General features: G+C 37.7%; 1 protein-coding gene across 6 annotated transcripts in view; it reads right to left on the bottom strand.

Annotated features, from left to right (window-relative positions):
* The window catches only part of RABGEF1 (RAB guanine nucleotide exchange factor 1), a 185,276-nt gene that overhangs the window by 151,713 nt on the left and 7,345 nt on the right, over positions 1-26,218 (bottom strand). For 4 of the 6 annotated variants that reach the window (XM_058164478.1, XM_058164480.1, XM_058164479.1 and 1 more), the window contains exons 2-7: positions 20,126-20,314; positions 17,343-17,509; positions 9,131-9,151; positions 6,234-6,400; positions 3,909-3,990; positions 2,632-2,764 (exon numbers count right to left, since the gene is read on the bottom strand). In XM_058164478.1, coding sequence (XP_058020461.1) covers positions 2,632-2,764; positions 3,909-3,990; positions 6,234-6,400; positions 9,131-9,151; positions 17,343-17,509; positions 20,126-20,304 — 749 coding nt within the window. In that variant the 5' untranslated portion in view covers positions 20,305-20,314. Of the gene's footprint in view, positions 1-2,631; positions 2,765-3,908; positions 3,991-6,233; positions 6,401-9,130; positions 9,152-14,696; positions 17,305-17,342; positions 17,510-20,125; positions 20,315-26,218 lie in introns of those variants that run through there. The other 2 variants (XM_058164476.1, XM_058164477.1) reach the window with 2 other exon arrangements.

Raw genomic sequence — 26,218 nt, forward strand, 5'->3', positions numbered from 1 at the left:
AGGCTTCAAGTTGTCAAGGTTGGAGACCCCTGGCCTAAACCACCTGGCTCAAGTCATACAGGGTTTTTAAGAGACCAATATCAACGTCACAGGAAATCCATTCTTAGGTATGATTTTAAATATTTTTGGATGCATCTAAAACCAGCCATTTTGAAAGATAATTGCAGATTTGCTTTAAGTCATCTACAGATTATGACTGGAAAATAAAGAAACAATCTGGTTTTATATATTTTGACTGCCAAAACTGGAAAATCTGCAATTTGTCCTACATCCATCCGATTCAGAAAAGAGAGGTAGTCCTCAATTTACAACCATTCATTTAGTGACTGTATAAAGTTACAACGGCACTGAAAAAAGTGATTTACGACTGGTCAGCAGAGGAAGCTTATCTGATTACCAGATTAGTTTATCAACCTATATGGTTCACTTAACAACTGCAATGATTCGTTTAACAACCACAGCAAAGAAGGATATAAAATTGGGCACAATTCAATTAACAGCCACCCTGCTTAGTTATGGAAATTCTGGTCCCCGGTGTGGTCATAAGCCAGGGACTACCTATAGTTAGGAAAAAAAGTTCATTTCAGCGCCAGCTGTATTGGACTTTATGAAACCTACAATATAAACATTAACATTTGTGTGCTCCCATTCATCTATTCACTCTATATTAGGGAGAACTCTTATAGTCTCCAGTGATACATTCTTATAGGTAAAAAGGTTTTATGAGTAGAAAACCTAATTACAATCACATATATTATTTTTCTTAATGTGTAACAATGCATAAAATTGCAAGATCTTGTTCTTGCTCTAAGCCCTTCAGACTGAATGACCACAGTTGGCCTTATAACATGCAATATTTTTTTTCCCATTTGAGTCAAAGAATATATTGGCCACTGACCACCAACCCTCTTTTCTTTTTTATAGTATATGGATATTCATATATTTTGGATATCTAAAAGTCCAAAAGCATTCAATCCTTAAAGAGGAACCATCTGTTGCCAAAGAGCTTTCTATGTGTCCTAGGCCCGTGATGACAAACCTATGGCATGCGTGGCCAAAGTGGCACGAGAAGCCATGTCGTCCAACACGCACGGCCTTGCCTGTTTGTCTTTCAGGGTTCTGGCATGCATGCACACCCGACAATCAGTTGTCCTTCTTATGTGCAGCAGTGCTGAAAACCAGTGTGCGCTTGCAAGCCGGCCAGCTGACTGTCGGGTGCACATGCACACCAGAACCCAGAAGTTTGGCTTTTCCAGAGTGCGATCCATTCATGCGCATAGCAGTGCCAAAAACCGGCCTGTGCATGCGCGTTGGCCAGCTAATTGTCAGGTGTACATGCGCACTAGAACCCGAAAATTTGGATTTATTGGAGCGTGGCCCCAATGAGTGCGTGCGCACGTTTTTGCGTGACCTTTTTGGCACTCTATGCCAAAAAAGGTTCACCATCACTATCCTAGGCCAGTGTTGGCTAACCTTTTTGTCGCCGCGTGCCAAAAGCGTGCATGTGCGCCCGCACCCATAATGCAATGTGTGTGTGACCTCCGCCCCCCCGTGCCCCGTTTTGGACCTAGTAGGCCTCCCTGCAGCTTTCTGGGAGCAAAAACGGCCCATGCCACACACACACCCGCCCCCTGCGCATATGTGCATAACCCCCCGCCCCCACACATGTGTGTCCATCTTCCACATGTGCCCCGCCTCCCCCCGATGCATGCCAGAGACCAAAAAATCATCTGGCCGGCGGAAGGTGCATGCTCATGCATGGTGGAGCTGTGCTGCAGTGACAGCTTGCATGCCCGCAGAAAGGGCTTGCGTGCCACCTGTGGCACTCGTGCCATAGGTTCGCCATCACGGTCCTAGGCACTTGGTCGATTTGGGACCAATCTATTGGGTAGAGCGCAAGCTCTGCAATGTTTTTGAAATTACTGAAGGAAAATGGATGACTTGACTTTTTGATATTCACAGGGAAATAAATTTATTAGTTGATATTTGTCTAGATAGGTAGTCATAAAACACTAACTCTTTACGTATTTTTCAAGAATGCAACGAAAGAAAGCATTACAAAACATTATAAGAAGAGCTTTCAAGACAATATATTTCAAACTGAGTAATCCCCCAAGGTTCTTCACATATTGCTCTTTTAGAGAAAAGAAATCTGTACGAAGTTCAATTGGACTCACTGCTCCCTTTGAGAAATCTAAATTATATTGGACCTTTAAATCCGTCACAAGAATACAAACATTTGCTGTTTTTCACTGTTGTTTGTATGATGTATGTATTTAACTTTATTGCACAAAAGCTCAAACTGCTAATACTACTGTAAAAGTTTTTTTCTTTATTTTGAGCATAAATTTGGTTATTCCAATAAAATAATTAAGGATTGGCATGGCCTTTCCCTGAGGAAGACAACGAACTGAAATGTATTTATACAGCATAGATAAGATGGCCTAAAAACAGTAAGAGTAATAATTCCCTGTTGGCAATAGTGCAGCTTTTAAAAGTTCAACCACCTCAAAGAGAAACCTAAGAAAGGTAAAAGAAAAGCTGCTACAGCCTGAATCATCCAGGTACAAGTAGGTAACAAATAGTAACGGATTCTGTGTCTAAAAGAGAGATATAGTCCTAAAGTCAAACCTGATTCTTCTCTGGACAGCCAGATCTTTCTTCTCATCCTCTGTGGTCTCCGGGCAGAAAACGTATTTATACAAGCGGGTCATTATGTATTTCTCCACTTGATCCGTCACTTTTTCCACTTTTTCTGGAGGCACTGAAAAAGACACAGAGAGAAACCATTTTTTATAATCATCACACACTATATGACCGTAACTGTCTATATACATCAATTAAAAAGCATAAAAGCTATATTCGAGCCTATAAAAAATATGAAAAGTTAGAAGATATAAAAGACATGCATTAAAACAGAAAGTTATGTGTCACATGCACAAAATATACATGTATAAAAACAAGAGTCTAAAAGAAGAGCTAGGAACATTAGTGGGAGAGTGGGGGAGTGTAAAAGTTTTGTATAAGAAAACTACCATAATTTTCAGATTATAAAATGCTCTGGATTATAAAATGCACCTAGCTTTTGGGGAGGAAAACAAGAAAAAAAAATCTGCCTCTGCCTCCCAGCAATTTGCCTCCTTGCAGCAAACAGCCTGGTCAGCTTCAGCACAGCCTGATTTAGCACGAACAGCTGATTGGCAGTTGGATCAGCCTAACGCCTATCAGCTATTCTAGGCTGTGGGGATTGCCGCCCATCACCTCCGCCACCTATAAACCACCTCTGTGCGTTCCATTTTCGGCCTCTGTACACCCCATTTTTGGCCTCTGTATGCCCCATTTTCAGCCTCTGTGTTCTGTTTTTGGGGATCGCCGCCACTGCTGCCTATCTCTGCCGCCTGGAATGGGCCAAAAACAGGACAAGTGGAAGCTGAAAACGGGACATGTGGAGGCTGAAAATGGGGCATATGGAGACGGTGGCAAGAAACAACTGTCAAGAAAGGTGGTAAATGGGATAACATCCACTTGGCAACTGTCTTGCTTAGCAAATGGAGATTTTGGGCTCAATTGTGGTCATAAATAAGTTGAGGACTATCTTTATCTGTTCAACCCCCTTTTAATAAAAATGCAATTTAAATTCTGAACTTGGCGATTCTGGGAAGTCTGGGTATAGGACTTGATCCCTCTGGGCTAGCCTTCATTCACATACTGCGTTGGTGAAGGATTTCTTCTTTGTAAGATAGGGACCAAAATATGTTCCCCAGCATCATCACTAAGGCAAAGCTACCCCTTCCCAAGTCCACTCCAAGCACAGACATGAAGAAGCACATCTAAAATTGTATCCATATTATTACCCTTCTCTCTTCGAAATTCCATAAATAAAATGGGAAAATATGTAAGAACAATACCTTTCCAGCGAGTCTGTAGTTTATCAGCCACATTCTGATAGAGGCTCTGAGCATATTCTGACTGTTCCTCAATACTCAATTCCTACAAAGACAAATCAGTCATGTGTGAGAGAATGGGCAATGCCCCAAATTTGAGATCTCATAAAATCCAAGTACTTCTTATTGTGTTTATTGTCCATATGGAAGGCCAGATTAAGTCCAAGATGGTAGAACCTGTTGCTCTTCCTTCCGCTCTATAGTTGTCTTATAGTTCAATGGAGGTCCCAATCTTACAAATAACACACTGAACTCTTCACAGAAGCAGACAGCATAAGGCAGACATTAGAGGCCGCATATCTTTTTCCAGATCCTTTATTTTCAGGCCAACCAGTAACTTTAGTAAGACTCTCAGAGAAGATGCGAAGTTTCACAGAGAGGATGAAAAACATTCATATCCGGGAAGAAGGAGAGATTATGTCAAGGGCAATCAGTGCTGGGAAATGTTTGATTTGATACAAGCATTTCTCCATAAAAATGGCACACAAGACAATCTAACCTCCAGCAACCCTCCCGCCCTCCCTTTCCTATTTACCATATTTTTTGGAATATAAGACGCACCAGAGTATAAGACACACCTTAGTTTTTGGGGAGGAAAATAGGAAATAAAAATTCTGCCTACCAGGTATTCATCTGGCTAGCGTCCTTAGCCTGGTCAGCTTCAGCACATTAGTTCGCTCGCTGGCTTTGAGATTGGGGCTGGTTGGGGCTAAAAAACAGCTTCTAAAGCACAGCTGATCGTCGGAGGGAGCAGCAATTAGAAAAGCAGGCAAAGCATGGAAGATCGCTTTGCTCCCGTTGGGGCGGAAAAACAGCTTCAAAAGCGCAGTTGATCGTTGGAGGGAGCTCCAGTGACTAAAGCAGGCGAACATGATAGGGGTAAGAGAAGGCAGCAGCTGTTCCAGGTAGCCATTTGGGGCACCAAAATGCATTTTTAGCCTCCAAACGTGTCATATTTTTGGGTGGCGATGTGCTTTGGCAATCCCCGCAACCTTGAAGGGCTCTCAAATGGAGCGCTTGGAGGCTGAAAACCCAATGCATGGAGCCCCAAAACACAAGCCATTGTCGGTGGCAATCTCTGCAGCCAGGAAGTGGACGCGCAGAGGCTGAAGGGTGGGGGCAGCTTACAACTTTGAATTGTAAAATTTCTTTAAAGAAGATAGCAAAGGTCTCCTCCTCTCTACCCTACCAAATCTTAAAATACCATAGTCTGCTGCTCAATGTTAGCAATTTCTAAGCTATTGATCGTAAGAAAAATTGTATATAAGCTTACTCATTTCATAAGTATAGTAAACACACTATCATATTTCTTGGAAGGGAAGATGACTCTATACATACTAGTAGATTAGAAAAAACTTTGCCCTTTGCATTTCTGTAAACAAATCTAATATGAGTCTCCTATTTAAAAAGTAAAGTACAGGTAGCACTCAACTTATGACCATAACAGAATCCAAAATTTCCATTGTAAGTCATGATGGTTATAAGTTGAGCCACCCACAGGATCAACCCAATTTTATGATCTTTTCTGCAGCAGTCTTAAAGCGAATGTAACAGTTGTTAAGTGAGTCCATTCATTCCAATGGGTATTTTTTGCTAGAAATAGCACTTATATAGGGCTTCATGGTGCTTTGCAGCCCCCTCTAAGCAGTTTACAGAATCAGCATATTGCCCCCAACAATCTGGGTCTTCATTTTACCAATCTCAGAAGGATGGAAGGCTGAGTCAATCTTGAGCCACTCAGGATTGAAATGTTGGCAGTCAGCAGAGTTAGCCTGCAATACTGCATTCTAACTACTGCACCGCCACGGCTTTATCCTAAAGACTAGAAATTAGCAAAAATAATTGTAAATCATGATCACGTGACTGCAGAATACTGCAACTAGCCCTAAAAATAAACCCGTTCTGTGACCACAGAATTGTGTGTGTTTGCCAACACTGGACCTCCAGAATTGGATAAGTAATTGGAGGGTGGATTATTCATAACTCTAAACAGTTGCTAAGCAACTGATCATTAAGCAAGGACTATCTGCATTTGGGCAAAAACCTCCCCTTAATCTCCTTTCACATAAAAGCAATACACTTTTCTCCTTCTTTAAATATCATGTTTATGGACTGCTTCCGAACAAGCAGGTCATACCTGAAGATCATTCGATCTTCCAATCATTTTGCTACCTTCACCATGAAAGGTGCTTGATCCTCTACTCCACTTCCAGAATTGCACCCCTGCAGAGAAAACCCCAAACGGGTCACCGAGGCCAGCAAACCCCTCACTCTGCAAGAATGGCTCACCCGTTTGCGATGCATTGTGTCCAGGAACAGTTTGCACTGCTTGTAGATCTCCTGGCCAGCCTTATTGTAGGTCTTAAGAAATTCAATGAAGTCCTTGGACACTCTATCAGTTTCAATGCTGACCTGCCTACTGATAGAAGGACTAGGCGCCTTGGCTTCTGGAACTTCTACAAAAAAGAGGGAATAGCATACTGTTACAAATAAAAATTACTCAACTTTCTTGGTCAGAGATTTATTACGAGCGACAGAGGAAAACAAGAAGCTATTTATTGTCAGGGGGAAAAACACTCCACACACAAAACCTTGAAGGCTTATTTTCTACTATTTGTAAGCTAAACTAGAATTGCAGCCAATAAGTTTCTCAGATGGAAATTACAACCTCAGATGTCTGCTGCATGACAGACACAATTTATCAAGAGTCAATTTTCCCCAGTTATCGAATGTTTAATCAGACCTTGTGCCCGTATCCTACTTTTTAGAAAAGTGGCTGGTTAAAGCAATTAACTAACACATACTACTTATCAAACCCATTCTAAGAGGCAATATATGTAAGCTGCAGTCTTCACATGTATCACTGTGACAAATCTTGTGAAGTGTTTAGAGAAATAACTGTAAGGGAGTCCATTAATCTACTAGCACTTGTAGCATTTTCTGGAAACACTACTATCTTTGCTCAAGCTGCCAACTTATAAAAGCTATAGGATGTGTTTTAGCATTCTAGCTTCTCCTTCAAATATTTTTCATGTTGGAGTTAATTACAGCAAGGAAAATATAATTACATATGTAGATATGGTTTACTCAGATTCTACGAATAAACTAAAAACACAGCAAGTACTACTTATCAAAGACTGGAATCCACCATTGTTGATGGTGATACAATTAGATCAGGTGATAGAATTAGATCTCAAAAAGGAAGGAGGGGCATTAAGAAAAAAAACACCAGAATTTGAAATGTTAATACAAACCCAACACCACCTATGAGGGCATTTTATATTATGTAAACTCTACTGAAATATGATACTGAGACATATCAAGCAAAAAATGGATGCAAATCTTTAAAGTAATAGCAACAAATAAATAGCATAACAAAAACATGGATGCAAATTTTTAAAGAAATAGTTAGAACACAACAATGGGAAGAATCATGGACCTTATCTATAAAACCCATACCAAATTATAACCCAAAGGAAGATTGGTATATAATATTTTACAAATGGTATACAACTCCATCAGTAATATCTAAGATAGACAGATCATACTGTAATAAATGTTGGAAATGTCATGAAACAGAAGGATTGTTTCAGTGATGTTGGAATGTCTTAATTCTAGTAATTTTTAAAAAATTATTTTGCTTTCTATAATACTCTGTGACATTGTTTACCATAAATTTAAAGTATATTTCTTTTATCCTTTACTGCAATATTTCATTAATATAACATTTCTGTTTAAACTTTTTCATTGCCTATTTCTGTCGAGCTGGAATCAATTATATTTTTCACCACAGAAATAGCATTCCAGATAGTATAAATTCAAATAATACAATTATTTCCTGTGATTCATTAATTGCACTGAGGTCTACCTGTAGTGCAAAATAGCAGGTGTATAAAAAGGAAAAAGTCAGAAAATTAATGGGATTTTTATTATTATTTTCTGTTTTGCCTTTTTCTACTTTTTGTTATTTTAATTCTCCCTATTTAATTCTTCCTGAATTTGCTCTGTACATCTATTTTCACTTTCATTAACATGACACAGACACACATATTAAATAACAATACAATGGAGATTTTAATATTAAATAATCAGCTTAAGACAAAAACCTTTATTATATAACAAATCCTTTTATGCACATCACAGCTTTTGTCAATGTTATACTCAACTCTGAATGAAAAAGCAAATAATTGAACAATAGTTAAATCCAACCATTTCATCGTTAGCTGCTCTTAAAAGCTCTTTATAAGGGAGATAATTACAGTAAGAAAAGTATAATTACATACATAGTCCGAGTCCACCCAGATTTTATTTATTTGGACTTGCAAGATCCAATCTAAGTGGGTCACCGGGACCAGAGGTTTAGTCTTCCGAGCTTTCAGACTCCTGCTGGAGCCCATCTTCAGAGAACTTCTACCTACATTCCGGCAGAGAGAAGTTCCCTGAGGATGCGCTCCAGCACGAGTCCGAAAGCTCGGAAGACTAAACCTCTAGTCCTGGTGACCAACCCAGATTGGATTCTGAAACATTATCCTGGGACATGTATACGTGGACTGTTTTTATCCCACCTTTATTATTTATTATACTTAAGGTGGTGAATTTACTCCTTCCTCCTCCCATTTTCCTCATAACAACAACCCTGTCAGAGGGATTGTGGTGGTCCAAAGAAACCCAGCCAGCATTCATACTGAAGATCACAAGAATATAGTAGATTAAAGACCCAGCAAGAATTACCTGGTGAAGGACAGGAAATAACATTTAATTTTTTTAATTAATTTAAAATAAGAATAAACTCAGTGGCATAAGGAAGCCTGAAAGGAGGTATTAAACTGGCACCATATTGCCCATTCCCCAGTTTAGTATATGCCAAGGGAGTATCATGAGACAAACAAAAAATGAGTCTATATTAGCCAAACTATTATTCAATGATGATGCATCCATGGAAATACTGAGGATGAGTCCTTGGCATAACAGGTAATAAAAGGGGCAGTGAAATGCAAGAATGTAAATTTGGTTGACTATAAAATATCTAGCACGTTCTATGGACCTAATTCATTATTCAGTACACTAATATATTTGAATACCTCCCTCTCCTAGGTTAAAAGGCATGGTATTTGGAGCCCATCAAAAAAGAAACAAAATGCAAAACTAGAAAGGTTGTTTGGTCTAAACAGCATCAATTCACCCACCTTTCAGTTTGCTAACCAGCGCTATTCAGAATGAAGTACAGAAGATGCAAATGTAGTAGGATGAAGGGAAAGAAGCAGGAGACAAAGAAATAAAACACAAAGAATTTTAATCAGCACCTCACAAATGCAAGCCAAACACTAATGCATCTAACACAGAGAACCAATGATTAATGTGAGGACAACAGGGAATGAAGAACGCTGAAGACATTTGTTATGAAAACATGTCAGCTTATGTCACATTTTTTAGCACGTGGGAATTTATAGGTCTGCTGACAAGTGTCTGAATGCAGAGAAGTCTGATATTGTTGTAAGCTGCCGGTGATTCAGCAGCATACAAACTGAAGTAACAAAGAATACTTGGTTTTCACGATCCATGTGTTCACAAATGATTTGTTACATGCCTATACAAATGTTTAAATTCTTTTTAAAATTTCAAGAAATAAATGCAATCATTCACATGGTCATAAGGACAGCAGGTTATTACTATACCCTTGGGTTGATCCTATGTGTTAGTCAGTGATGGGATTCAAATAATTTAACAACCGGTTCCCGGCACTAATGACCAGCTGGGTGGGTGTGGCCATGGTGGGGATGGCCAGGGGGTGTGATAGGCAGTACTCGGCCTCCTGCACCCTGCAAAAATGGGCCACAGGGGGGACGCACCGCCCACCCTGTGCCCCATTTTGGACCTAGTAGGCTTCCCTGCAGCCTCTGGGAGCAAAAACGGGCCACACCCTGTTTTGGGCATAGGAGGCCTCCTTGCATTTTGGGAGCCAAAATGGGGCACATGGGGACTCCTGGAAGGGGCAGGCCTGGCCAGCCAGCAATTTAATTACCGGTTCACCCAAACCGGCCCAAACCAGCTGAATCCCACCACTGCTGCTAGTGCAAAAGATCAAAACTGTAACTGAGGCTTATGCAGTATTTCAATCATAAAAAGGTAAAGGTTCCCCTCACACATGCGTGCTAGTCGTTGCCAACTCTAGGGGGCAGTGCTCATCTCCGTTTCAAAGCCGAAGAGCCAGCGCTGTCCGAAGACGTCTCCGTGGTCATGTGGCCGGCATGACTCAACGCCAAAGGCGCACGGAAAGCTGTTACCTTCCCACCAAAGGTGGTCCCTATTTTTTCTACTTGCATTTTTATGTGCTTTCAAAACTGCTAGGTTGGCAGAAGCTGGGACAAGTAACGGGAGCTCACCCTGTTACACAGCAGCACTAGGGATTCGAACCGCTGAGCTGCCGACCTTTCGATCGACAAGCTCAACGTCCTAGCCCCTGAGCCACCGCGTTTACCTTATTTTCCTTTTCCTGCTTCATTCAAGTCAGCTATAACATGAGGTACTTTCTATTGGTAAGATACCATACACATCTTCTATAGAAGATTTGGAACATGGTGGGCATGGCTTCCAACCCCTTAAGGAACCCCAAAGAGTATAACTTCCAGCCAGTATGAAGTAATGCCTCAGACACGCTCATCAAGATTGGGTCCAAAGGTCCCAGCTCTTCCTGCAAACTTCCTTGGGCTACATGGGGAGTTCTTGCCAATACTAGATCATCATAGGCTACTGACCTCACATATGGGGAGAGGAAGTTTTTAACCCAGTTGCATATTTTAAAAATTACAAATGAAACCCCAAACATGTAAAGGTATAATTATCTTTATTGGCCATTTATACATGATCTGATTAAACAACTGCAAGAGTTAGGTGGCTTTTAGCGAGCTCATATTTTATGCAAGGGATGGCAGCTATGTACCCAATTTCTATCTCCGATCTACAGTATTTGGCAGAGTACATGTCCCTAATCTTAGGCTTATATAATTCTTTCTTATATTTCCATTTCAAAAGAAGAAACAAAACATATCTTGCATTGCTAAACAGAAAAAAGGAAAAACAATGCCGTTTTCTAGTATTTCCTAGAACAATTATTAATTCCACATTCCTAAAATTGTTCTGGAAGAGCAAAAACCCAAACATACAAAAACAAGAAGGCCACAGTCATGAAAGTGTCCAGCAGAGCCGCTACAAATGGCTTTTTAAACACCACTGCTTTTAAATTCCTGCCAGGAAAAACTAATCACAACATTTGCAGGGTAAATGATGAATAGTTGCAGAACTGGGTAATGATCCAGTTCTGCAACTATGACCACTGCAAACTATGGTCAAAGTGTGCTAACTGCAGCACAGGATGCAATAAAATAAGAGAATGACTTGAAAATATGCACAGAGAAGATCAGCAACATCTATTACATTTTATATCTAATTGAAGCCTGTGGATGCACAGGTAGGATGTCTCTAAATGTCAGATAGCAACAGTGAGATGATTGTCTTTTTATAAGCATGGTTGAAAGCTAGACCTCTGTTCTGATGAACAAGAAAAGCGGATCAAGCAACAAAAATAGTTATATTAATGACACACATCAACTATTTTCTAACAAGGAAAATATTATAAAAGGCAGATAATAAAGTAATGGTACACATTAATAATACATTGTATTACTTGGAATGGCAAGTCCTTACTCAGAGGCTACATATTGCTCATTAGAAGATGCTGAAGACACACAAGGGAGATATATGGCTTTCATGCCCCACTGATTCTATTCCCCAATGGGCATTACAGGAGATACAGCTTGACTGTGCCACGCAGGGTGGATAAAAATCAATGATTTTTTTTAAAAAAATTAAAAATCTCATTTTTAAAAATTTAACTCAGATTTTTAAAAATTTTTATCTAATTTATTTTAATAAAATGCTTTTGGAGCAGAAATCTATCTAAAGATAGCTTTCTATTTAAGATACATTACTAATTTAGTTTATTCAGCATGAAATGGAGCTTAGTTATATAGCATGAGACTGTATATTCTGCAATATGGAACTGTTGGTGAGTCAACAGCAGGTTAGAGGAGCTGCTGCTATAGGACAGAGATGACAGTTGCTCTTAATTTATTTAAATCAAGTTGTTTTAAATCAAGCCTTTTTACTAGTGATTTAAATCGACTTGATTTAAATCAAATCCACCCTTGTGCCATGCAAATCCAGCTAAATGTAATGTATACAATAATACATGTTTAAATTAGTGATTTAGCCTGATCCACCAGCTGTTTTGTTTGCTTTCTAAGTCTAATTCAAGGTGCTTACAAAACCTAATACATTACTTATATATAGTCTGCCCTCTGCTATTTTATCTTCAGTGGTTAACAAATTATGTGTCATTCTTTTAAGTGACTTGCTCCACTGCAACATGACAATAAGTAGGGTCTAAGATAGCAAGTATGTTGGTTTGATGAAGGTATTGGCTACCCCTTACCAGTTTTTATTCGGTTTAGATTTTATAATTATTAGACTCTTATATATGTCAAATATATATAAGACTCCCTCCCACAAGTTCTCCCTACTCCAACAATTCCTGTGAGATACTTCACTTAGAAGGGGCAATGAGCTTCTATGGATCTCCCAGGTCCTATCCTAATATTTTAAGCACTACATCTGCTAACTGAAGCTTTCTCATCCCTAGAAACTGAACATGAATACTGACAAAATGAATTGCCTTTGCAAGGCAAATATAGGTTAAAAAGTATTCACATCTTTCATGTCAGTTTCTGAGCCATCCAAATTTCTGCATTATAATTATCCTATCTTCTTTACAGATAAGTGACAGGGACATTCTAGAAAAAGTCAGTTTTTCCAGTACTATCAAATATTTAGGTATTCTTCTTTAGTACTATTTTCTCAAAACTCTTGGGCATTTTTGGTTAATTCAGTAATTTCTAATAATGTTAGAATACGTTTTCTCTTCACAATCACCTCCATTTAATATATCCTGGCTATTGGAGATACTATATGCCTGGAAGACTGCAGGTTGGGGAAGGTTGCATTTAGTGTGTGAGAGGGCAACTAAGCCTTTGAAAAAAATCAACTTTCCTGACACACCCAAACAGTTCTTTCAGCAGGATTATGGAAGTGGGTTGCAAGTGCTTTCTTCAAGGCCACCTTTTGACTTCCCAAAGTTCTGGTATTTCCCAATGGTCAATATTTGGCTAAGAGATTAAAATGGCCTTCAGTAGCCTCTGAGCCTAGACAAGATCAGCCAAATGCTCCTAACTGAATACTGCACTTCAGAATGGTCAATATTTTTTTAAAGATGCAAAACACTCTTTGCAGTCTTCACTGTCTTTTCTAACTTAATTTTAAAAAGGATGTGACAAATCAGCTATACAGCACATTTAGCATGTTATTACCTACTTGGCGTTTAACATTCATACTGTTCGAGAAAATGAACTTCCATATTATGCTGTGCTCCTGATGCTAAAAGATAATTGGGCAAACTATTTGAGAACTCTGGAAGTTATGGTTGAAAAAGGCTGAGTGAAAAAGTAAACACTAAAAATATTTGGGTTGGTTGTTTTTTTTTTATAGTATTAGATGTGGGAGATAGAAAGGTTGGTACCTCCAGCATCTTCTGGCCGAATGATATTAAAAAAAGAAGACTACATACAGAATAAATGGTTATGATAAAATTCAGAAAAAAATCTTAATCTTTTATCAAAACTATCTTAAAAATATATATACAGCAGCCAGTCAGAACAGTCTTTAAAATACTTGGCAAAGAGCTGAAGGAAGCCATAAATAATCAGCCCAAATGAATGAAAATAAGGAAAAGCAGCACGGCATGCATCTGAAATCCCTTAGAAAACTATTTTCTACTATTTTGTACAGTAACAAGAATTCCAACAGGAGTGGTTTTTTTTTAAAGCATAAGATTTTATACTATACATACAGCCCCCCTTTTAAGAGTACACATCTAGTTTTGAATGGAAAAAATATGCTGGAATTGTGTGGATAATCTCTACTGAAATCTTAGAAGCAAGAGGAGCAATCAGCAAAATTTCTTGTAACCAGAGAAGGTAGAATCTTCCAAAAGCTAGCAAAAATACATTTGTTTCTATGTGATCTCTAGGCACTTACTTGATGTCACTTAAATGATCAAGCAAAACAAAAAATAGAGCACTTTTGAGCTACCTGGCCATATGAGGAAACACTCAGCCTTATTCAAGTCTTCCCAAAGATTCTCCTTCATTGCATCAAAGAAAACAACCCCACTCCCACCAGCAGTTAAACTCATTTATTTCTCAAAATACATGAGTAATTTCTGTTTTTCCACTGTTACGGTTTGAGCAAAATTTTGATTTAATTGATCAAGAAAGTGCCCTATAATTTGCCTTTTCAAGAAATTGTTAATCAAATTTATATAGTCAAAATTAAAATATTTTGATTCAAAATGATCAAGACTTCATCAATTTTTAGCTTTGCTTGAAGATTAACAGATTTCTTTATAACTTAATTAAGCAAATATTTAACTAGACATTACAGTATTTCCTATTAAAGGGGGAAAAACTAGGTTTAGGCTCCATAATTTTTTTTAAAAAACTTCTATTGCCTGTACTTCTTTCTAGCATACCTGTTTAGGTTTAGAAGGTACTCTAAATTACTCCTGGCATAATTCTAGCTTGGATTCTGCAAGCCACTAAAACAAGCACGCGCATTGTTTGACCCTCTGTGCTGTATTACCTTCAGCAGGAGAAGCAAGCTCCCAAGACGGAGTAAACATCTCCTTCAAATGCCTTAGAAGATTATCAGCACTGACTTCTTCCTCAAGCTGTTCAGGCTTAAAACTGGATTCCTGAATGGCTAGAGCAAATGCAAAACAGCAAGCAGGGCAGCCACAGGCAACAGGGGAAATAAAGAAGAAGGGAGGCAACGGATCTATGGTTCCTGGTCTGATCTACAGAAAGAGATGGCAGTATATAATAGCTTGGACATCTGGGGGGGTCAAGCACTTTCAAAGTGATGACTGAAGAAGGGAAAACTTATTTCAAAACATGTAATAAGCGCAGAATGGGTGACATGTGAAAGCAAGCAGTTTTGGGGAAACATGCAACCAGCTTTAAGGTTGATTTAATATTCCAAAACGCACATGCACATGAAAGATGTTAGTAGTCAAGAGTAACACACGCAAAAAAAGCAGAAAGGAGGTGTTAAAGTGCTGACAGTGGAACGACAAGATTTTAATCATGACCATTGAGCAGATAGGCCAATATCTAAGCACAATTTTCTGTTATTCCTTGTATGCCTATCTGAGCACTCTCCCTTCAAAACATTTCTCTGGGCCCACTACTATTGTTGGATTTATAGTAAGCTGACACTTTAGTCTTTCCAGTCGTAGTTCCAAAGGTTCTTTCCCCCACCCCCCAAAAAAAGGCAACAGGACTTTGTTGTTGTTTTTCTTTGAAAATGATTCATTTCTCATCTAAGAAGTTTCTTTAGCTCTTGGATAAGAAGTGAAATATTTTTTAAAAAATAGAAAAAAAGAAAGACCAATTGCCTTTTGGAAAAACCACCTTTGGGAAATCATGACCTGGATGATTGAGACTCTCCATAGATATTTTTCAGTTGTACTAGACAGAATTTGAAATAGTTTTCCAAAATGCATGTTTAAGTCCACCACTGCTAATTTCAATCAGCAGCAGTTTTATTCCAGCAGGTGTTGTCTGGATATTGTTGTAAAATTAAATTTTAACTGCTCCTGAACTTAATTGATAGCTGTATTTTGCTATTTTATTGTTCCTTAAATTGTTGGTTTTTGTAAAAAAAAAAAATTACAAGAGGGTTATAAAATTAAGTAAAAAGTACTTAAACACAAATCAAATTTGACAAATAGTCTTATAAAAAGCAACTTAATATGTGGCTTTCATTTGTTCTGATTTTAGTAAGAAAAGGGATACAATCACCTCCTTTCATCAGATCGCAAGAAACTTTCATTCATGCAAGGTCTCTTAAAATTGCTGCACAGCTGTTGTTTTTCTGTGTTTCAGAACTACCTTAATATTTATGCAGGCTAATGTTTGCTTTGCTTAAACTTTTGCGTTTCTTCATATCAGCCCATACTCAAGCAGTTTTGTAAGGATAACAAACAAATGTAATAAAATCAGTCTCTTAAATCTTTCTTTTTTCCATAACTTTTTCCCTTCTTGGACTGACATCGAGTATCTACTCAAAAGATTTGATAAGAACCCTTTCTTACTTAATCTAGAATCCTGAACTTTAAGCATTCATTTTTGTTTATTATTCCGAGGACAAAACATGACACTGAATTATGGCTTAAGATCTGAGTCCAGAGTCTCACTTGCTTCCAACAACTTATTATTCAATACGTTTATCAGTGATTCATCACTTTGAAGGTAGCTACCTATCTGAAAGTCTCAGAACTATGACTGGTTATCCTAATGACCCTTGGAATGAAAAATCCCTCAGAATTTCAAAGTTACTGTTAAAAATGTTTATCCAAATGCAGGACATGAGATTATGAGAATTTCAAAGCATCTAAACCAGCCAGCTGTTTCACAATCAAATAACTATAAGGGACACCTTTAATCACAGTCTTGACTTCTGATATCCATCAATATTACCAAAACTAAGAGATTGGAGCTCATTCATACCATCCTCCAGGTAATGGAGGTAATGGACAGGTAGTCCTTGACTTACAACCATTTGTTTAACAACTCTTTAAAGTTATGACAGCCCTGACTTATGACCAGTCCACACATTTATGAGTGTTGTAGTGTCCCGGGGTCACATGATCACCATTTACAAACTTCCAAAGAGGTTTCGGACAAGCAAAGTCAATGGGGGAAGTCAGATTCTTAATGACTACAACAAAGAAGTTTACAAAACCATGCACAACTCATTTAGCAATTGCATCCCTTATCAACAGACGTTCCAGCCCCAATTGTGGTTGTAAGTCAAGAACTGCCTGTAAGCCTCTCCAGAAGCCTTTCAGGTTCAGCAGTGGTGTATTTTCAGGAGATCCACTATTGCTGAACCTGAGAGTTCACGGCTTTCTAGAGTTTAGAATGTAGTTTTCTCCATAGCATATTTTAACCACAGTCTACAACTGATTTAACAATCAAGGCAATGTATGTGAAAGGTTTTCAATGCTGAAGTAAGACACTCTAGAACCTACTATGAAACTTCTACTTTCCAGATAATAGTAGAAGATTCCAAAGGAAATGACTTAGATGGCAGAATGCCCAAAGCACATGCTCACAAGAAATGGAGATGATCAATGATTCAGATCAGTATCTTCCCAGCAACCTCTTCCATAATAATGTCTTTAAGAAGCAAACATTTCTCTTTCGTTTCTTCTGTCCACCTTACCCTTCTTAGTTCCAGGACGCGAAGATGCTCCAAAGAATTTCTTCACTGTTGCCACTTTCCGCAGCTTCTCGCTTGTTTTTTTTTCTTCAAATTTTGTGAAAGTAAGTGACTGAGCCCCATGAGTGTGCTGAGTATTAGCATAGGCCTCTTCTTCCTCACGCTGTAGTCTATCATTGGGAAGAAGAATAAACAGTCTCAGTTTCCTTAAAAAGTATTGCCAAATGACTACTAGCAACATCCATATATTATGCTGCTAGACTCAGGCTTCTTAGGGAGATTCAAACTATTTCAACTTCAAAATGCCCCATTTCATGTTCAAAGCAATTATTTCGCATTCTTGAAACAAGCTATTTCAATAATTCTGAAAGTTCTGTTGTGCCTCGTCAAGTTCTTACAGTCTGAAACAGTGTATTATAGCCTCAAAATAATTGTTCCAAGCTTGATACATTTCCAGAATCACTGAATCAGTTCAGATAACACAAAGATAGAGGTGGTTCATATGAAAAATAACCACAAGTAAGCCAGACTCCAGAGTTTTGTCTACATTGTGCAGACCAAACATAGTGCCAGAATAGAAACTACTGAACCATGATAGTCTTGTGTGTTGGTATTCTTTTCCTGATGCTCTTCAGGAAAGTGATGAGTACATCAATGAGAAATATCATCACAGTCCACTTGGTAGGTTAACATTCTCATTTGCACTATTATTTACCAATGTACATATTTACTGGTCTGTGCTGCTAAATTTATACTGGTGCTAAGTGACTTATGGAAGACAAAAAACATAGGTTTAAAGACTGGAAACACAAAGCACCAACCAATATACTATGTCAGTGCTACCTATAAGCATAGGCCAAACTTCTCCATATCCAAATGCATTCCTAAAGAGTAGAATGTTTATCACCCTTCATAAGGTAGAGTAGAGGAGGACCAAGCGTCCAAGAAAAAATTCTATAAAAAGAGGCCATCACTGGTAAGGCTTGCCCCCAAGTCCCTTTATGTGGCATTCCCTCAAACAAGGGACCTTCAGCAAGTTATTTCTTTCCGATTTCACTGGATAAACAGATTCAATCCAGAGAAAGTACTGTATTTTTCGGAGTATAAGACGCACCTTAGTTTTTGGGGAGGAAAGTAAGAAAAAAGCTGATTGGGGAGTGGATCAGCCTCCCAGAATACCCCCAATCAGCTGTTCCCAGGGGTGAATTTTAGCAACAGGTTTGTTGGTTGTGAGCTCTGTGCCTTGCTTTTTTTTCTGTCTCTGAAACTTCTGAAACTCCTCTCAAAAAAACCTTTTTTTTCTGCCTCTGAAAGCCTCTGCAACAGAGCTTCAGAAAAAAAGCCTCTGAAACTTCATTTCTGAGACTTTTTTTCTGAAGCTCTGTTTGGAGGCTTTTTTCCTGAAGCTTTGTTTCTGAGGCTTTTTTCAGCCTCTGAAACCTCTGTTTGAGAGGCTGGGCAGGGCTACATTTGGAGTATAAGATGCACCCAGATTTTCACCCTCTTTTTTGGGGGAAAAAGGTGTGTCTTATACTCCGAAAAATACGCTAGTCTAATTGGTATCTGGTCCCTGAATCATGAATACAGCAGCTTTAAAGGTGACAATCAGCATACTGAATAGCAACTAAAAGCTAAACAGCAACCAAAGCAGTTCCCCAAAATAACAGTATTTCAATTCAATGTGCCCCAAACCCAAAAGTATTAGATTAGGAGAAATCCAATTTTTATAATACCTAGAGAGAACAATTTCAGTATCATAGCACTCTCCTCTGGTAAATATAAGGTATTTTCCTTTTGGTAGAAAAGAGTGTTTTACCAACCTTCCCCTAAGACAAATGATAATTACACAAAACTTGAATATAGCCTACCCAACTGCAACATGGCCCAGAGAACATCATTTAGTGCTCACTGGGCCACTCAAGTTCCCCCCCCAAGAAGATGCACTCTTGTGACCTAGAGCAGGCCTGCCACACAACTGAGAGGGGAAAGGCCCACGTTGATAAAATATAAATCGGTGCAAGTTTCAGAGGACTACTTGTCACACCAATCACCTGTTTGACAGGTAGTGGAATGGAGCTAGCGGCAGCACAGAGGCTTGGAGGTGCTTGGCAGTACATTTTTCAGGCACTGAAGTATTTATTGTATTTTTTAAATGCTGGCAGGTGACTCAAGCTGCTTGTTGTGCAGGCCTGATCTAGAGCCTTCCTGTCTGGTATGTCATCTAAAGCAGAGTTCCCTAAACTTTCTGGGTTGGCAGCTCATGAGGAAGGGGAAGGTGCCCTTACATGCGCATGCGTGAATGGGGCCATGAGTGTGTGCATGCCACGAATGGGGTTGTGAACATGTGCACGATGCTAGTACCCGTGCAATGCTCACGCCGATGCTAGCATGAATGGGGGGTTGTGCGCGCGCGCACATGCACACATACACAGTGGACAACAGGCCATGGCCTGGTAGTGGGCTCCAGCCCACAAGTTGGAGACCCCTGATCTAAAGTAGGATATATATGAAATGTACCTGAAATTTAATTTTAATTTAAAATTATCTGTTTCAAAGATGAAAGCTATTGTCAGTATCTAGCTAAATGTTTCATACTGCAGCTTCATGAAAGTAATCTGAAGCTTTAGTCACCTGATACAGCCAGTGAACATGCACTCTGCTGAGACTAAAAGTTGCATCTTAAGACCCAAACAATATTTCATGTAGCTTAGCTGATGGTGGAGCGTATCACTGTTGTTCACAGAAAAAACAACCTGGACCTAATCACTTCCTCGGCATAATCTTACCTCTCAGCAAGCTCCCAATCTTCCTGGATTTGCTTCTGCCTGGCTTTTTGGTACTCTTCTCTCCAGCATTTGGAGCAGTAGCCCTGCCAAGCTACGTTACCATAGTAACCGCATCCTTTCTTGCAAAGCAGTTCCGCCTGATCAACATGGATCCCTCGGCGTTCTGACTTCACACTCATTTTGCTCCTACTACAAAGAGGAAAAAGAGAGCAATTTAGGTATTTTTGCACAACTCACAGAAAAAGCAGGCTATTTTGTTTTATAGTTAGTCTTTGACTTACAACAGTTCATTTAGTGACTGTTCAAAATTACAACGGCACTGAAAAAAGTGACTTATGACAGTTTATCTCACTTACAACCACTGCAGCATCCCCATGGTCTCAAAATCAACATTTATGTGTGTGGCAACTGGCTCATATTTATGATGGCTGCAGTGTCCTGAACGCATGCGATCACCTTTTGTGACCTTCTGACAAGCAAACTCAATGAGGAAGTCAAATTCACTTAACAACCATGTTACTAACTTAACAACTGCAGTGATTCACTTAACAACTATGGCAAGAAAGATTGTAAAATTCACTTAACTATCTCACTTAGCAACATAAATGTTGGGCTCAATTGTGGTCGTACGTCGAGGACTATCTGCATTTATTAAATTTCTATGCTGCCCATCTCATGGGAGGTGACTCTGGGAGGCTCTCATTCTATCAAGATGTAATATTCTCCTATTTGCCAAACCTTTGATAAGCTTAAGTAAAAATAAAGAAAACTAAGTGGGCTATGCAGTCCTAGAGTACTAATCCATACAAGGCTATAGATAGTCCTCAACTTACCACTACAGTTGAATCCCAAATTTCCGCTGCTAAGCAAGGCAGTTAAGTGAGTTTTGGCCTCTTTTACAACCTTTTTGTCACAGTTGTTAAGTGAATCACTACAACTGTTATGTAAATCATGCAGTTGTTAAGTGAATCCGATTTCCCCCATTCACTTTGCTTGTCAGAAGGCAGCTGGGAAGGTTACAAATGGAAATCACATGGCCCTGAGAGACAGTGCAAGTATCATTAATACAGATAAGTCATTGACTTATGACCATAATTTAGCCCCAAATTTCCATTGCTAAGCAAAACAGTTAAGTGAGTTCTGCCCCATTTTACGAAGTTTCTTGACACAGTTGATAAGTGAATCACTACAGTTGTTAGTAACACGGTTGTTAAGCTGGTAACATGGTTATTAAGTGAATTTGGCTTCCCCATTGCCTTTGTTTGTCAGAAGATCACAAAAGGTAATCACACAATCCCAGGACACTACAACCATCATAAGTACATGCCAGGTGGAAATTGAACATGTGACTGTGAGGATGCTGCAATGGTCGTAAGTGTGAAAAATGTTCATAAGTCACTTTTTTCAGTGCCGTTGTAAATTTCCAGGATGGAAAATGGTTAGCTTATCAACAACTGAAGAAAACTTTTTTTTTTTTTTTTTTTTATTAAAATAGTTTTACAACAATTAAATTTTTCCCCCTCCCTCCCTCCTAAACCCCTCCCCCGGACTTCCCGGAGCAAACACAAGGTATAGTTCCTTAAACAAAACAGTCATACATTAAATTTTTAAAATCTAACACAATTATAATCTTTCTCTCACATAACCTGACTTCTTCCATTAAAATCAAAATAACATCCTTCATTCAAAAGCAATCCGAAATTTCTTAATCTGATATCTATTTTGAATATAATCAATCCAGTTCTTCCATTCATTTAAATATTTTTCTTGAGTACTGTCTTTCAAGAAGGCTGAGATTTTAGCCATCTCAGCCAAATTGGAAACTTTCAATATCCATTCTTCTATTGTGGGTAATTCTTTTTTCTTCCAATATTGTCCAATCAACAGTCGTGCTGCTGTTATTAAGTTCAAAATCAACTTAGTCTCAATCACTGTACAGTCCGTTGTTATTCCCAAAAGGAAAAATTGCGGTAGGAACTTTATCTTCTTCTTCAAAACATTCTGCATAATCCACCAGATTCTTATCCAGAAAGACTTAATTTTCTTACAAGTCCACCATACATGAAAATATGTAGCATCATCACAATTACATCTCCAACATTTCGCTTGCATATCTGGATACATACATGATAATTTCTTAGGATCTAAATGCCATCTATAAAACATCTTATAAAAATTTTCCTTAAATTCTGCGCTATGTAAATTTAACATTTCTAACCCAAATTTTTCCCATGTTTCCAACATTATTGGTTCTTGAATATTCTGTGCCCATTTTATCATACAATCCTTTATTAAATCTCTTTCAGAATCTATTTCTATCAACACAGTATACAATCTCTTTATATGCCCCTGAGTTTGATTTCTAATTTGTTTAACCAAATTTTCTTCATTTTGAATGATACCAATTTTCTGATCTTCTTTCCATCTAGCCTTTAACTGTCCATATTGAAACCAAGTATAATTCCTCCCTTCTTCTTTTAATGTATCCAAAGATTTTAGTTGTAAATTTCCTCTCATTGTATAAAAGATCTTTATAAGTAATCATTTCTTGTTCCTGTTCTATATTTATATTCTCTACTGCGTGCCTAGGACATGCCCATATAGGAATTTTGTAATTTAACTTATAATAATATTTTTTCCAGACACGCAGAAGAGAAATTCTCAACACATGATTCTTAAAAGCTTTATCTACTTTCTTATCATACAATAAATATGCATGCCAACCATATAATAAATCATAACCTTCTATATTCAAAATCCTTTCCTCCGTCAAATTAAACCAATCACTTAATACCGAAAGAACAACTGCTTCATAATACAATTTTAAATTAGGCATTTTAATCCTCCTCTTTCCGTGTATCTTGCATTATTTTCATTTTGACTCTCGCTTTTTCCTTCCCATATAAATTTATTAATTCCAATCTGCCATTCATCCAAATTTTTATCTTTCTTAATTATTGGTATCATCTGAAACAAGAACAAGAATTTAGGCAAAACATTCATTTTATAGCTGCTATTCTCCTAACAAAGATAATTGTAATTTTTCCAAGTATTCATTTCCTTCTGAATTTTTTTCCATAACACATCATAATTATTCTTATACAATTTTCCATTTGATGATGTAAGAAAGACTCCTAAATATTTAACCTTTTTTACAATTTCAAATCCTGTTATTTCCTCTAGTTTTTCTTTCTGGTTCTTAATCATATTTTTGGTTAACACTTTTGTTTTATTTTGATTCACTTTAAACCCTGAGACCCTTCCATATTGATTAATTACTTCCAACAAATATACACTCGAATTTATAGGCTGAGTCAACATAACAACCAAATCATCTGCAAATGCTCTGACTTTATATTCATATCTTCTAATTCTAATACTCTCTATCTCCCTTAACTCTCTTATCTTATCCAATAAAGGTTCCAAAGATAAAATAAACAATAAAGGTGATAAAGGACACCCCTGCCTTGTTCCTTTCGCAATTTTAAAACTATCTGTCAAACTACCATTAATTATTATCTGAGCTGTTTGCTCTCCATAAATTGCCCTAAGTATTCGTATAAAACCATTTCCAAATTGCATTTTGTCTGTTAATTTAAATAAAATTCCCAATGCAAACGATCAAAAGCTTTCTCTGCAACCAAAATATAAACGCTGCCGGAATCTGATTTTTCTTTTCCAAGTATTCCAATATATTCACTATCTGCCTAACGTTATTCCTCATTTGTCTCCCTTTTATAAAACCAGACTGGTCAGTGTGGATCCTTTGTTGTACAATTTCCATTAACCTATTTGCCATTATTTTTGGCAAAATCTTTAAATCATTATTCAAGAGAAATTGGTCTATAATTCCCAGGCTTAGTACAATCCTGATCCTCTTTTGGTATCAATGAAATAAAAGTAGTCCTCCATGATGGTGGTACTCCTCCTCCCCTCAATATCTGATTGAATAACTCCATAAGTGGACCAACTATCTCATCCTGTAACTTTTTATAATATATTGCTGTAAGTCCATCTGTGCCCGGGGATTTCCCTATTTTTAATTGCTTTATTACCCAAATAATTTCCTCAGAAGTTATAGGCCGATTCAACTCTTCCCTTTGTTCATTAGTTAAACCTTTAACCTTATATTCTTTCAAATATTTATCAATATCCATATTCAATATTGTATCTCTGGCATATAAATTTGTATAATATTCCAAGAAAGCTTTTTTAATTTTATCCTGTTGAAATCGCACTTTACCCTTGTATTCAATTCCTTCAATAGTACGTGCTTTCTGTCTTTTCCTTAACATATAAGCCAACCACCTCCCTGATTTATTGGCATTACAAAAAGTATTATGTTTAGCATATTGTATATTGGTTGCCACCTGATCTGCCATTAACATATTAAATTGACTCTGTAATATCTTTATCGCCTCAATAGTTTTTAAATCATGTGGATTATGTACCAATAATTGTTGTTTCCTCTGAATTTCCTCTTCTAAATCCCTACGCTGTTTTTGTAGTTTTCTCCTCTGTCTACTATTAATATATATCAAGTTTCCTCTCATAAAGGCCTTGCTCGCGTCCCACACCATTTCTATCAAGTTCCTTTCCCAAATTATAATCAAAAAATTCTTTCATTTGTTTTTTACATTGATTTACATTATCCTCATATCTAAACAAATTTTCATTTATTCTCCATGATCTTCTTCCACCTTCATATTGCAACTCCATCCATACCGGACTATGATCAGTTAAACACCTTGGAAATATCTTTGTTTTCCTAACCCTAGAAAGCAAGTCATTGGTAATTAATATAAAATCAATACGTGAAAAAGATTGATGCCTATCCGAAAAATAAGTATAATCTCTATCATCAAAATTCTGCCTTCTCCATATATCTTTCAACTCAAAATCTTCCATCAAATCAAAAAGATTTAGGCAATTTTGCATGCATAGGAATTTTCTTAGAAAGAGTTCTTTTATCTTTTCTAATGTCCATTACACCATTCCAATCCCTAATATAATAAATGTTTTATAGTCCCAAAAGTCAATTTTTCATGTAACAATTTATAAAATTTTTCTTGTTGTTGATTAGGTGCATATATGCCAATCACAAGTGTCTTTTCCTTCTAAAATCAATTCAATAGCAATATATCTTCCTTGAATGTCCGTTTCAATTAATTTACTTGATATATTTTTCTTCAAATATATAACTATACCATTTTTCTTATTCGAGCAGAAGAAACAAAATGTTTACCTAATTTCGAATTAATCAGATATTTCTGATCTGATAATTTTATATGTGTCTCTTGCAAACATATCACATCATTTTTAAATTGTTTCAAATAATGGAATATTTTTCTTCTTTTCTGTGCTGAATTTAAACCATTAACATTCCATGTCAAAAATTTATTTGCCATCTCTGGCCTCTTGAAGCTTCTGAGCAATTAGCTGAAGACCCTCACTCTTCGGCTTGGCTCCTCCCACAGCTTCAGTAGTAGAATCCCATTCTTGTCTTTGAAGTCGTTCCTCCATCTCCTTACGCCTAATAGCTCCCCTTGTCACTCTTTGTTCCTGAGATTGTTCTTGAGGGACTGATATCACAGGTGCAGTTTCAGCTTCCCCACTCTGTTTCTCTTGAAGACTTTTATCCACTGTTTCTACATCCACTTTCAATACATTAAAAAGAAAATGTTTGCTTTCAGTTCAGTATCAATTCGATATCTCCTGCCTTGAAAAATACTGTTAAACCAATTGGAACCTCCCATCTATATTGAATCTGATGCTTCTTAAGCTCTTGTGTAAAAACCTAAAATCCTTCTATCCTTTAACATTTTAGCAGGGATCTCTTTCAAAACCAACACCTCCTGTTCTACTATTTGCAATTTCTTTTGGTATGTAGCTTGCAAAATCTGATTTCTTATTGTAGAAGTTAAAAAATAAATTACAATATCTCTTGGGAGCTTTTTCTGCCTCGCTACCCAAGAATTAACCCTGTATGCCTTATCAATTTGAAAATCAACTTCTCGAGGGTCCATGCCTAACATTTCAGCTACGGCTTCTGATATAACTTTTTTAAGGTCTTCTTCCTTCGGTCTTGAAGAC

Source organism: Ahaetulla prasina, chromosome 1 (assembly GCF_028640845.1).
Source record: "Ahaetulla prasina isolate Xishuangbanna chromosome 1, ASM2864084v1, whole genome shotgun sequence".
NCBI lineage: Eukaryota > Metazoa > Chordata > Lepidosauria > Squamata > Colubridae > Ahaetulla > Ahaetulla prasina.